The following is a 13,569-nucleotide window of genomic DNA, read 5'->3' as shown; positions in this document are numbered from 1 at the left end:
ACTAGAAAACATTCAAGCTTGGGTTAATATGTGGCTAGAAATATGTATGCTACACTATTGCCAAACAACGGAGATCGCCAACGGAAGACAGCATTACTACTTGCCTTTATATTCAGGAAGTTACCATTGACTGCACTTGCTACATGCATGCTGTGGATATCATCCAGGAAACAGCAATGAGCACCTCATTTTCTAACCTAAACATCATTCCCACCACTATGGCATACTGTGACTCCAGCGTATACTATCTACAAAATGCACTGTAGCTGCTTGATGAAGGTTTTTCAGAAGGATATCCAAAGCCTGTGACTTTAAAGGACAAATGGTGCAGGTGCATGGCAGCACAATCAAGTTTCCCTTTAAGAAAGCATTTCCTAATGCTGTAAGCCTCAATGAGGCGCTCCATGTTGGTATTATTCCTTTTTAACCCCAAATAACCTATGAAAACTGGGCCACCACATTTATTGATTGAGGTTGGGTGGCCAGTTTTCTTTCTTGTGTGTGCTGCGGACAAGATGCCATGCAACTGCTGCTTTGCAGAAGTGGGGTTGTGGTACACAATAGTTTACCTAGCGCAATTCTACTATTATTAATATATTAGTATAAAATTAATGTTAGTATAAAATGTGTTTCTTATCCCCCTTAGCTATGCTAAGATAAACTGCATTCTGCTATCACTTGTGAATAAATGAGCAACTTTTACAAATGTTTTCTCTCTGGCAAATGCATACACACACATCAGAAAATTAACGCCCTTAATTCTTGGAAACATTAATTTTATACCTAAAATTATTCAAAAAGCTTAGATAATAGAGACAAAATGTATCTGATTAGTATTTCATGCAAAACCTTTGCTTCTCCACAATACTGTAGCCAAGAACAAAAAAAACGTTTGGGCATCCTTGCTTCACTCATACAAACAGTTGTTTGACAAATAGTATTGGAATACCTTTTCTCAGTATGCATTTTCTTTTGAAGGTATGAATGGGTCACTGAATGGTAACAGCATTACAGCAGTGTCAGGAGTCAGCACGTCGGGGCTTGCTACCATTGGAATGATTTCATCAGGGCAAGCTAAAATGACAGGTTCTGGAAAGGGACGCAAGTGCATTCTTGAACAAAATAAGCATCCAGAAACTCGAGCAGACAAGCTAAAAGAGAAAGTATGTAGTGTTTTATTTTATGTCCTGTAAAATTTTGTTTAAAGTGACTTTTATTTCAATAATAGCAAAGGCTCACTGTTATGGCTAGTAATTTTTGGCTTAATAATTCACTTCTGTGGCAGCTGTCGGTTTGGCATTCTGGGTACAGTTTTGCTACTATAATGGTATATGTTCTGGGTGTCATTTTGATAAGGGTGTTAGTGCAGTCATTTGGAATGTACACCTGAACTATGGAGTTATCAGATTATCAATCAGTGTGTAATGGTGTTTTGAGGTAAGTGTGACTATTTTTACCTTGGTGCTTTCGCTAGCTCTCTCTTAAAAAACATGCACAATCATTGAATATATTCATGGCTGAGTTAGACAGGTTTTGATTGACGAGGGACTTGAGCGTTATGGGTGCAAGCAAGGCCTCAACTTTATCTGCCATGATCTTGTTGAATCTCAAGGGGCAAAATGGCCTATTCTTGCTCCTTTTTTTATGTCCTAATGATACCAGGCATGAACCTGATTGACAAATGGCCATATCGAGGTGACAGGGTGGATGGGGAGCCCTCATTTAAAGGGTCAGTTGGGGGTTGGGGTACACAAATTCAAGGTCAGAGGGAATTTTAAGGGCAATGTGAGGCAAACCTTTTTTTACCCAGAAGGATGTGATGGTCTGCAATATATTGCCTGGAAGGAAGTAGAAGCAGGTTGCCTCACATCCTTATGAACACTTGGCACACCATAATATTAAAGACAAAAGATCAAGTGCTGGTAATTGGGATTGGGTAGGTAAGTCGCTGCTTCTCACATGATTTGGAGATAATATATTTAGTTCCCTCATCCAAATCATTAATATATATTGTGAACAGGAGGGGTCCTAGCACAGATGCTTGTGGTACCCCACTAGTCACTGCCTGCCATTTGCTAAAAGACCCATTTATTCCAAGTCTTTTCTGCCTGCTAACCAACTTTCTATCCATCTCAAGATACTACCTGCAATCTCATGCGCTTAAATTTTACATAGTAATCTGCTATGTGAGACATTGTTGAAAGCTTTATGAAAGTCTTCCTGCATTGCATCTAGGTTCTCGATGTTAGATTGCTTGCATTGACAGTGATGGCTATCTGCTCCCATTACTTAGTGTCTGCCTGGAGGGCCTTCTGACTCTTTGTGGGTAGAGGACCTCTGTTATCCTGTCCACTTCCAGCACTAAGGCCTCCAGCACTGTGTCAGATAATCTTGGAGCATTCCTTTTCTACGTTGTGCCACCTTTACTCTTGCAGATCAGTGTCTTTTCCAGCCACATCCAGCAACAGTTGCAACCAGAATGAACCTCCCCTTAGAGGTGCAGACTGGTCTTAGGAAATACTAATCTTGCACAAGTTTGACAGTGTGTGGACTGCATACTAATAACATTCAAATTAGCAGACAGCTTGAAGTTTGCACTGCCTTGCAATTAACTCCTGGGAACTGTGATGCTCCTTTTTGGGGGGATTTTTTCCAGTGTTTGCCAATCTTTTGAAATTTGTATCAGCATAGTTAAGCTCTGGCTACATCTTTAGCTGAAGTATTTAAAGGTTGCATGATTTTTTTTCTAGTTTCATAATTTTCAGATAGGCCAGAACTTTGACAATGTATTTTTTTTAAAAGTCTCACACTAGTGATGTCCCAGAGGTAATGAAGATGGTTTACTCATAACGCAGTTTAAATCATTATTTAACTTTTAAAACCAATAGTGACAACTTTTCATTTCCAAGTAATGACTTATCATCATTCAATGAGAAAATGGAGCTATATTTAATGAGAAACTCACAATATTAAACATGTTTTAGGTTAGTTATATTGGCCACTAAGTGACATTAGTTTTGGATAAGTTATCTCATTTGTTGTGAAAATAATTCTCTGGCAGATAACTTAGCCTTGATGGTATTTCTTTTCCGGTTTCATTTGGAGGCATCAAAAAGATTGATGTAAAATGTGAAAAATTCTTACTCAGCAAAAAGATACACATTTGGCATTAGCTACAACTAAATACATTCTGAAAAAAACCCCCAGCTTTTCTATGCACCTTGTTGTGCTGTTGATATTGGTTAAGAATAGGGCAGTCTGCAATTCCTGGCTGCTGCCCCTCATCTTCATAAGATCTAGAATCTTGAGGGCTTTTTTTTTTAGGTGCTGTTCTCAAATGTCTGAATCTGTTTTGCCATGAAGTAGAAGTAATTTTGCATCTGGAATACTTGCTACAGTGCATGTGTCCTGTGTGTTCATTTGGAGCTGCTGCTGTCCAGGCTGGAGCGATTAATTTGAAAAATATTTCAGTCAAAAATGATAATGCTTTAGTTTTCGAGCAGATTGTGTCCACCTTGTGTTCAGCTGCAACTGTGCCATGATACGTGGGAAGATAAAGATGGGGTAGTTTTATATTTTTAACATCAAGTATTTGGATTGCTGAAGGGAAATATCTTGTACAATTCCTCAAATTGCAAAACTTTTAATAGAAACCCAGAAAGAAAGCAATTGAAAGCTCCAGCAATAGTGAAAGCGAATCCGGCACGTCATCAGACTCTTCCAGTGAGGGTTTGAGCAGCAGTGATTCTGACGATTTTGATGATGATGATGACGACGACGACGATGATGACGATGATGATGACGATGAGGAGGAGGAGGATGATGATCATAGTATTGGTGAAGAAGATAGTGAAGAGGGTGATTCAGATTCCGAAACTGAAGCTCCACATGCGAAGAAGACGAAGGTAAAATTAAAAACCCAACAAATTGTTGAGTCCTTAAGTAGGTGTGCGATGTTTTATTCTGATTATTCTTTGATCAACTTTGTACTTACGTAATTAGTATTTTTGTTAATCTGTGCTGAAACATTCATTTTGCCTTTCACCAGCTTGGATTTACATTTGCATTGACTTTCATTCTTTCCACCCCTCCCCTCCAACAGTGGCTGCTTTTCAAAAGACAGTCAATGCATTTCATTAATTATTTGCCTAAGCTTGCTGATGTTCTTTTTGATAAGTTGCGCTCAATTGATTTTAACAATTTTTTTAAGAAAATTGTTTTGCTACAGTTTTCTGTTTCTCATTTGACCTTTTGTGGTTTCATTTTGTTTGGTTCAGTTTTGCACAAAAATGTGTCTTAACATAAATTCCATATGATAACCTGCTGAAAGTTTGTGAAGATCAATTGAAACAGCTGTATGTCATAAGATAGATAAATCATGAATTAGATAAAGAACTTCTAGGTATTGATCAAACAATTTGGTTATACACCACAGCAAGGTTACTGTAGTGTAATCAGTTATGTTGTAAAGCGTAACCATTAATTTTAATACACATGGAAGGTCAAAGGTAACAGATGCAAATATGTGGCAGCATACATTTTAACAGAACTGAAGATAAAACATTCAAATCATGCCATACAAATATGATCTATTTGACACTTTGTACCTGTTGTCAGTTCTGCCTGAATGCTGTTGCAATGCATATTAATCAATGCTGACATCAGTCTGCTGCTCTTTCTTTACATGGTCCAAGTAGTCTTAAAATATAGTGTAAAATCCTGAGCCCGTCAGATAATGACAAAAAAGACTTTGGGCACAATCTTACCTGCCAATCACATCATGCTCCCACTGCAGTGAAGTCGGAGATTTTGGCAGCCAGCCAAATCTCCATTCACTGTGGCGGGATAGGAAAATCTTGCCAGATGGAAAAATCCCACCAGCCTAAACAGTGGTAAGATTCTGGCATTAATTTGTTTATCTGGATTATCAAAACTTATAATTCAGAGGTAGCTTTAATAGCACAGGGTAAATGTTTGACACTCGTGCCTGAGTGTGGATTGCTTTAATATTTTGTTTCCCTCCTGATGGGATGTAGCTACTCTGAAGGATTCAGATTGCTACCTTGAATCTTAATTAACTGTGCAGAATTCAGATTATTGCAGGGGGAAGGAATATTTTGTTACTACATTCTTACTTTTTGCTAAGAACATCAGCCTGGAGGGGGGTGGTGTCAACATTTTCACATAGAAAGGTGCAGCACGGAAGGCCATTCAGCCCATTGTGCCTGTGCCAGCTTTGCGAAAGACCTGTCCAATTTGTCTCATCCTGCCTATAGCCCTGTAGATTTTTCCTCTAAGTATTTAACCAATTTCCTTCTCCAGGTTATGTTTGAATGTGTTTCCATCACCCTTTCAAACAGTACAGTCCATGTCATTAGAACTGATGTCCCTCAGATTGCTTATGGATCTTATTTAAAGTTTTTTATTATTGTCACAAGTAAGCTTACATTAACACTACAATGAAGTGATTGTGAAAATCCCCTAGTCGCCACACTCCAGTGCCTGTTTGGGTACACTAATGGAGAATTTATATCTTTTGGACTGTGGAAGGAAACCGGATTACCCAGAGGAAATCCATGCCTACACAAGGAGAACATGCAGACTCTGCACAGATGGTGACCCAGGCCAGGAATCAAACCCAGGTCCCTGGTGCTGTGAGGCAGCAGTGCTAACCATTGTGCCACAATGCCATCATGTCAGTTACCTTAAATTGTGGCTTCTTATTGACACTTCTGCCACTACAAACTCCATTCAAACCCTTCATGGTTTGGAACAACTTTTAGCAAATCTCTTCTTAACTTTCTTTGCTATAAAAAGAAGTTATAGCACAGTTATTTCCAAATAACTGATGTTCTTTATCCCTAGTGCCAATCTGTTAAATCTGCTCTATGCCAACTCCAAGGCCTGGTGTTCAGAATTTGCACAGTACTCCTTCTGGGACCTAATCAGATGACAAAAAATCAAATAGAATGTGTAATTCAGGAAATGGACTGGAAGGGAGATGAGTAGAATATTTTTATGCAGTTTGATCTGGAGTGCACCGCCTGAAAGAGTGGTGTAAATAGATTCATTAGTAACTTTCAAATTTAATAAATATTTGAAAGGGAAAAATTTGCAGGACTATAGGGAAAGAGCATGGCAGAGGGACTAATCTCTTTCAGAGGGATGATTTTCTGTGCTTAGAAATATTGAAAAGATGGGTAATGAATTAAAAAGTGACAAATGGAACATCATATCAGGAGGTGTATGATGGTATATTTTTGTAAAAGAACCAACACTTGAAATTATCTTCTATATTGAAGTACCCTTATCGATTTAAGGTTCATGGGGCTTCAATTTAAGGCTGTAAAAGAAAAGCTAGTGGAGTTCTAGGTTCTGCTACAAGAGGTATTGATGTTAAAGCCAAGAGGTGATGGTCTGTATCTAACTTATTAAGAATAATTAGTACCAAGTTAGGCTGCATGCTGTTGGGAGGCTAGAGGAAAGAGGCTTTAGCGAGGGTACAGTGCAAACTCAGTAGGGTGTTCCATGATCTCACCAACACATTTTATACTTGCATGTAAGGGAATAATAAAATCACTCTCCATCTGGCCCAAGCTTGCTCTCTCATCTATTCTACTTATCCATACTTGTAACGAAAGGTCTCTGATGATTTAGTTCCTTAAAAGAATGATTAATTCTCTTAACTATCTAAACCATTTAAAACAGATTTGATCCTCTTCACTAGCCTGAGGAATGTTAGTAAGAGCGCCATAATCTGCATTCATATTTCTCAGGAAATGATAAACCAGCCAGGGTTTTTACATATGCACCTTTTGAGAGCTCATTCTTAATATGTGAACCTACTTGATTGCTGTTAGCAAGGATTCAACTGTGCAGAGCATCACAAGCAAACCAAATTGTTTTCTCTTCTCAGCTTCCAGTTGCTTGATTTTCTAAAAAATTAACTAGATAAAGGCAGGAACAAGGACCCAATCTCATTCTTTCCTTGGACCTTTATCTCTTCCTACACCACTGGCTCCAACACAAGTGCTGATGCAATTACTTATGAGGATGTGAGGATAGAGGGGAACTGGTGGATGTGGTGTTTCTCGATTTTCAGAAGGCGTTTGATAAGGTGCCACACAAAAAGTTGTTACAGAAGGTTAGGGGGCATGGAGTTGGGGGTAAGGTGTTAGCGTGGATAGAGGATTGGCTGTCTAATAGGCGGCAGAGAGTGGGTGTCAATGGGTGCTATTCGGATTGGCGGTTGGTAACTAGTGGAGTGCCCCAGGGATCGGTGCTGGGGCCTCAGCTATTTACCATTTATATAGATGATCTGGAGGAGGGAGCTGAGTGTAAGATGTCAAAATTTGCTGATGATACAAAGATAAGTGGAAAAGCAAATTGTGCGGAGGGTATAGAAAGTCTGCAGAGGGATCTAGATAGGCTGAGCGAGTGGGCGAGGACCTGGCAGATGGAATACAATGTTGGCAAGTGTGAGGTTATCCACTTCGGCAGGAATAATAGTAGGAGGGACTACTATTTAAAGGGCGAAAAGCTGTAGCATGCTACGGTGCAGAGGGACCTGGGGGTCCTTGTGCATGAGTCGCAAAAACCCAGCCTACAGGTGCAGCAGGTGATCAAGAAGGCGAATGGGATGCTGGCCTTCATAGCGAGGGGGATTGAATATAAAAGTAGGGAGGTCTTGCTGCAACTGTACAGGGCACTGGTGAGGCCGCAGCTGGAGTACTGTGTGCAGCTTTGGTCGCCGTGCTTGCGCAAAGATGTTGTGGCCTTGGAGGGAGTGCAGAGGAGGTTCACTAGGCTGATACCAGAGTTGAGGGGGTTTGAGCTATGAAGAGAGGCTGAATAGACTGGGCTTGTACTCGTTGGAGTTTAGAAGGATGAGGGGGGATCTTATTGAGACGTATAAGATGATGAAGGGGATGGATAGGGTAGAGGTTGAGAGGTTCTTCCTGCTCAGAAAGGACAGCAGGACTAGAGGGCACAGCCTCATGATAAGGGGGGGGGTGCAGTTTAGAACAGAGTTGAGGAGGAACTTCTTCACTCAAAGGGTGGTGAATCTCTGGAATTCTCAGCCCGTTGAAGTGGTGGAGGCTTCCTCGCTAAATATATTTAAGACACGGGTAGATAGGTTTTTGATGGGCAAGGGAATTAAGGGTTATGGGGAGAAAGCGGGAAAGTGGAACTGATCCACTTCAGATCAGCCATGATCTTATTGAATGGCGGGGCAGGCTCGAGGGGCTAGATGGCCTACTTCTGCTCCTATTTCTTATGTTCTTATTTTCTGTATGGAAATGTCCTAATTTTCCCCAAAAACATTAAAGATAACATTTTTTAAAGTTAATCTTCGCATTGCCAAGTATGGTATAAAAAGCTGAAGAAAGGATCCAAATTTAATTGTTTAAAAATCCTGTGGTCTTGCCTCATGAATTTAAATTTTGTTTGCAGAGCTTGATGCACATTACGAAGGAGCCAAAAGAAACAAGCCAGACTCTTCGTGACCTTATGCATTCACATGACAAAAGAATGAACCAGCATCTACATCTTGCCACAGAATCTCAAACTTCACATTCATTCCAATCCCAGCAAAAACAGCCTCCGGTTTTGTCACAACTTTCCCTCATTTTCCAGACCTCTCACACAAATGATGAGTCTGGTAAAAAACATCAGAGTGTCATTCAGTCCACAGGACTAACAGTTGGGATGAAACCTGTGCCTTTGGTCCATCAGGGAAGGAAAGAATCTTCTCCAAAACTAACTGGTGCTTTGCCTGAACTTCTCAAGGCAGGGAATATATCTGCTTCTGAAGAACTGGGGTCACCACATGATCTTCGTTTGAAGCAGGCAAGTTGATTTAACTTCAGTTATCGTATTTTGAATGCATAAAACTGAAAAATCTAGGCACCACGGCAAAACTCATAATTCAGGCCACCACCGACCTTAAAGGAGTAAGAGGATAAATGTGATAATTTGAGATATAGTTGATCAGGCAATGCAAAGCTTGAAGTTTAAATGCCAGTGATTGTAAATTCAGAGCTTGGTTTAGGTTTTTTACGTTTTGAATTGTTTTCTAAGTATAGTGTTATTGGTAACAAATCCTTTTCACTTGCCATAATGCAACTGCTGCAGCGGTCAGCACTGCTGCTTCACAGCTCCAGGGTCCTGGGTTCGATCCCCAGCTCGGGTCATTGTCTGTGTGGAGTTTGCATGTTCTCCTCGTGTTTCCTCCGGGTACTCTGGTTTCCTCCCACAGTCCAAAGATGTGCGGATTAGGTTGATTGGCCATGCTAAGAAATTGCCCCTTAGTGTCTAGGGATGTGTAGGTTAGAGGGATTAGTGGGTATAATATGTAGGGATATGGAGGTAGGGCCTGGGTGGGATTGTGTTCGGTGCAGACTCGAGGGGCCAAAGGGCCTGTTTCTGCACTGTAGGATTCTAAGGTAATGTAAATCCTTCACAGCCGTGTTTGAAAGAGCTTAAACCATTGCACCAGAACTACTCCACATTGTTCTGTAAGTTTACCTTTACAAAGAGACAACTTTAAAAATGTTTTTCTTTAACATACAGAGCCAAATCTGCCTTCCTCCCGCCCACAAAATCTTGGGGATCTGTCAGATACCATCTTTATGATTCAGACATACTGATAACAGTTCTTGTAATGCTTTACATAAATTTGCACCATCTGATATTTGCTTTAATTCATATTGTCTGTACTTGGTGATTTGCAATATCGGGCTGTGACCAATAAGTGGAGGTCTTGAAGACCAACGAAAATATATTATTTTAATAGCAATGAGCATTGATCTTTGGACCAACTATTGAGTTATATGGTTTAGGCTCCTGCCTTGGCTTTACATCTGTTTTAAAAACCTGACCTTAATGTAGCTCTGGTCTTTATAAAATGTACAGCTATGCTTCTACACTGGATCCTAATGAAAATTTTTTGAATTTATTTGGGCTGATTTTACAAATGCTTATCTATTGGTCCTAGGATTATGTAGAAGTCACACCTGTAATCTGCAGCATGGGTTCATTGTGAGCAAAGTTCTTCACCAGTAGTGTGCTTTCAGAAAAGTAGCATTATAGTTTCTATTTTGAAATTATTGCGAATGTACTAGGTAGTGAAGTGAAACCAGAAAGATAATAGACTCACTAAAATGACAAGCAAGTAAAATTCACCATTGTTGTCATAAGTGTTTGTATATTGTTTTTGGCTTGCATTGTTTTTATTCTATTCAACATTTTACTCCTGCTTGTTAATTCACTATTCCATTTTATGTACAGGAATTATTTAAGCAGTCATTTCCAGCACAATTAAAGAAACAACAAGAACAGTACAAGGCCCAGAAGAAGGCAGCAGCAGGTGGTAACAAGAGCTTCCAGACCCCTTTGTCTAGTCCAAAATCTGCTGCTAGTTCACCAGCACACCAGAAGCTGCCTCCAGTTGATGGTAACCAATCTAATCCCTTGATAATAAGTGCACTTGTAGCACAGCAGCAACCTAACGGGGTAATTCAGAGTGTCATTCAGGAAGCCCCTTTGGCACTTACGACCAAATCTAGAATCCAAATTAAGAATACTGACAAAGTAGTTACAAACTCTGGTAGCACTACATCCATTTCACCACTTTCCCTGGGTTCTAATTTGAAGAATCATTCCAGCAATCATGTGACACCAGTTCGACATTCTACCTCTCCTGTATTATCCCAGAATTCTCCAAAAGACAAATCAATGAGTGTTAAGATCACTGCACCTATCCAGCATCAACATCATTCTACCCAATCTTTGGCTGATCATTTTAGAGGGAATGACTCTGATGTTCCAAGTAGCAAAGATTCTGATGAGTCCAATGAAGAGGAAGAAGAGGATGAAGATGATGATGATGAGGAAGATTCTGATAGTCAATCAGGTTGGATTTTATATTAATGTACTTTATTAATATATTTTGAATGGAGGTTTTTTTTATGAAATGTAGAGGTTGAAGTTCATGTTAGACGAGAGCAAAACAGATGGTAATGAATCCAAAACCTGTTTTGCCCTTTGGCTAATCTTCCTTTCTATTGAAGTTAATGGAAGGGAAGTCAGATGGTGAATAAAACAAGCTGCTGATTTTTTTTCATCTGTTTCATGCTATTGTTCTAGACAACTTTTGCCCTTCATTTTTCCACACGTTCTATTTGTATCAATAGGAATTTCAAGCTTGTATCAATTTCATAACTGTAGATCCTATTTCAGATCACTTAAATTCTCTCCATCCAGTGTTTACCACTGAATGTAAATTTATTTTATCAAACCACTGCAATCTCTTGATTGCTGTAATTTATTTTCATAAACATTTGGAAGCCAATTGAATATTGTGCTAATTATCTGGAAACAATTTTAAAAAATTCAAAGCAAGATAGCTGAATTAATGACACCAATGGGGATAAATGGCTTTGACCAAATAGCCACCATTGAGATATGGTTGAGAACTAAATATTCCAGGATATTTAACTTTTAGAAAAGGATGGAAAATAAGTTAGGGTAATCCTGATAAGGATGAAATAAAAGTAGTAGAGAGAGAGGATCTTAGTCTAGAAAATCAGAATGTAGAATCAATACTGGCGGATCTAAGGAATAGCAAAGAGCTGAAAACACTGGAAGTAGTTTATAAGTTCCCTGATATCAATGAAGCATTGTACAGAGTATATATCAGGGAATTAAAATAACATATAATGAAGATAATACAATACTGTGGGACTTCAATGTTTCTCTAAACTAAATTGGCAGAAATAGCTTGGACACAAGTTTATATGGAATGCATTTTATTTTCTGGGATATGTAAAGGAACCAATTAGGGAATAGACTATCAATATGAGGGGATTTTTTCTAATAGTTACTGACGACAAATTATTGAAGGAAGGCTTCTATTACTGGTCAGAAGCATTTATTTTCCCTTTTTTGTTCTTGCGTTGATTCCATGCTGAGAGTAGTTACATGCAGTTGGCTCTCTCTGGTATCTGACTAAAGTGTTCATTATTTATTTTAGCCAAGATGATGTGTTGATGCAGCCAAATCCAGTACTGTTCTTGTCCAATGTCTATCCATCTGTGTTTCCAGCATTGATACTAAATAACAAGCAGCGGTAGAACTCTGATGAAATAACTCGTCCACAATTTGGACACATTGTTGCTGATCAGGAAGCAATTATTGCAGCTCCAATGTGGCGTCTTAACTGAAAAATTGTACGATCTAACGGAAGCAATCTTGTAAGCAATGGAATTCTGTTGGCACTTATGTTTCTCATTCACGTATCAGGAATATTTGTCTCTCAGTGCAAAGCTATCCTACACCTGACTGCAATTTTGTAAGGGTAAAGACATGAGTAATTAACATAAATTGCTAACACAGCATTGACATTGTGCTGGCACTTCATGGGGTATTTGTGAAAAATGTGGGGGGGAATTTTGTACACCAACGATCTGCGCGGAATCAGCGGTGCAGCCACAAAATCTGGAGAGAATTGGGAAAACCCAAATTTCACCGGCGAGATCGCGATTTCTGATTTTCAGCAGCCCGGCGGAATAATTTTAAATGCCGCAGGAGTCTGGGAATCTCATTTTAATACATTAGCATATCATTATCAAGCACTCAGCCATGACATACCCCCCACACTAAATACTCAGTGGATGCTGCCATGACTGGATCTGTATTAATGTGAACCTGGTGGGCTGACCTCCGACGGAGATTTCAGAGGTGAGTGCTCATGCAGCCATCACCCTTCAGGGTGCCTAATGCTCAGGGGACACAGGTAAGTTCACCTTGGGGTGGGCGTCACTGTGACAGTCTTTTGGGGAGAGGGTACCTTGCAGTCTTGATCTTTCCTGTCTGCTGGGTCGCCTCTTGCTCTATGGGGGCTTTGTGGTTGGTAGACAGGCAACACTTCCCATGCCCTCCATCCAGGGCTTGTGTCCAAACTGGGTGCCCTTCCTTGAAGGGACCCTGAAAGTAGTTGGGGAGTACTGGGGGCTACTATGAAGTCCTTGGTTTCAGATTTGTAAGAAGCTAGGCAGAGTGGGGGTCTCAGTAATGGGCTGCTTTCCTGCCCCATGAGACATGAAGATCCTCTCACTTGAGGAAGGGCAACTACTGTGTGCCTGGAACCCACATTTGGGCAAGAGTGTCAGTCCAAATAGGTTTAGTAGCATGGAAGTATAAAACCACTTCTCAGTCAAGTGTGACTGTCAGGAAGAGCTGTTGATAAGTACAGATTTGCCTCATGAAAGGGAGATCAACTGCTCTGCTCTTGTGACTTGGGAGAATGAGGCTGCCATTTAGAGAATTGCTGGTCATACTAATTGCAGTCTTCTTGAGAATCAGCTGTGCCTGATCAACCAAAAGGGGAAGCCAGTTGCCACAGCAACAATCTTATCCTCCCAAGACTAGTCAATCCTGCCAATTAAATTTCCAGAGCTAAACATTAATGGCACAGATTGGAGCCGAGGCGTAATCCTTTGGAATCCAAGGCGCCCTGGGTTGGAGGTGTTGCTTGCAGCTGTTGCATATAACCGCAGGATGCATTGG

The 13,569-nt window shown here is 40.1% G+C and overlaps 1 protein-coding gene across 11 annotated transcripts in view; it reads left to right on the top strand.

Annotated features, from left to right (window-relative positions):
- baz2ba (bromodomain adjacent to zinc finger domain, 2Ba) overlaps nt 1–13,569 on the top strand; it is a 276,122-nt gene that overhangs the window by 159,786 nt on the left and 102,767 nt on the right. For all 11 annotated transcript variants that reach the window (XM_080199128.1, XM_080199127.1, XM_080199132.1 and 8 more), the window contains 4 exons: nt 979–1,163; nt 3,651–3,905; nt 8,455–8,850; nt 10,291–10,915. In XM_080199128.1, coding sequence (XP_080055254.1) covers nt 979–1,163; nt 3,651–3,905; nt 8,455–8,850; nt 10,291–10,915 — 1,461 coding nt within the window. The remainder of the gene's footprint in view (nt 1–978; nt 1,164–3,650; nt 3,906–8,454; nt 8,851–10,290; nt 10,916–13,569) is intronic.

This window comes from Carcharhinus amblyrhynchos, chromosome 11, assembly GCF_965287045.1.
Source record: "Carcharhinus amblyrhynchos chromosome 11, sCarAmb.v2.hapA, whole genome shotgun sequence".
Classification (NCBI taxonomy): Eukaryota; Metazoa; Chordata; class Chondrichthyes; order Carcharhiniformes; family Carcharhinidae; genus Carcharhinus; species Carcharhinus amblyrhynchos.
This window is presented reverse-complemented; position numbering and strand designations above follow the sequence as displayed.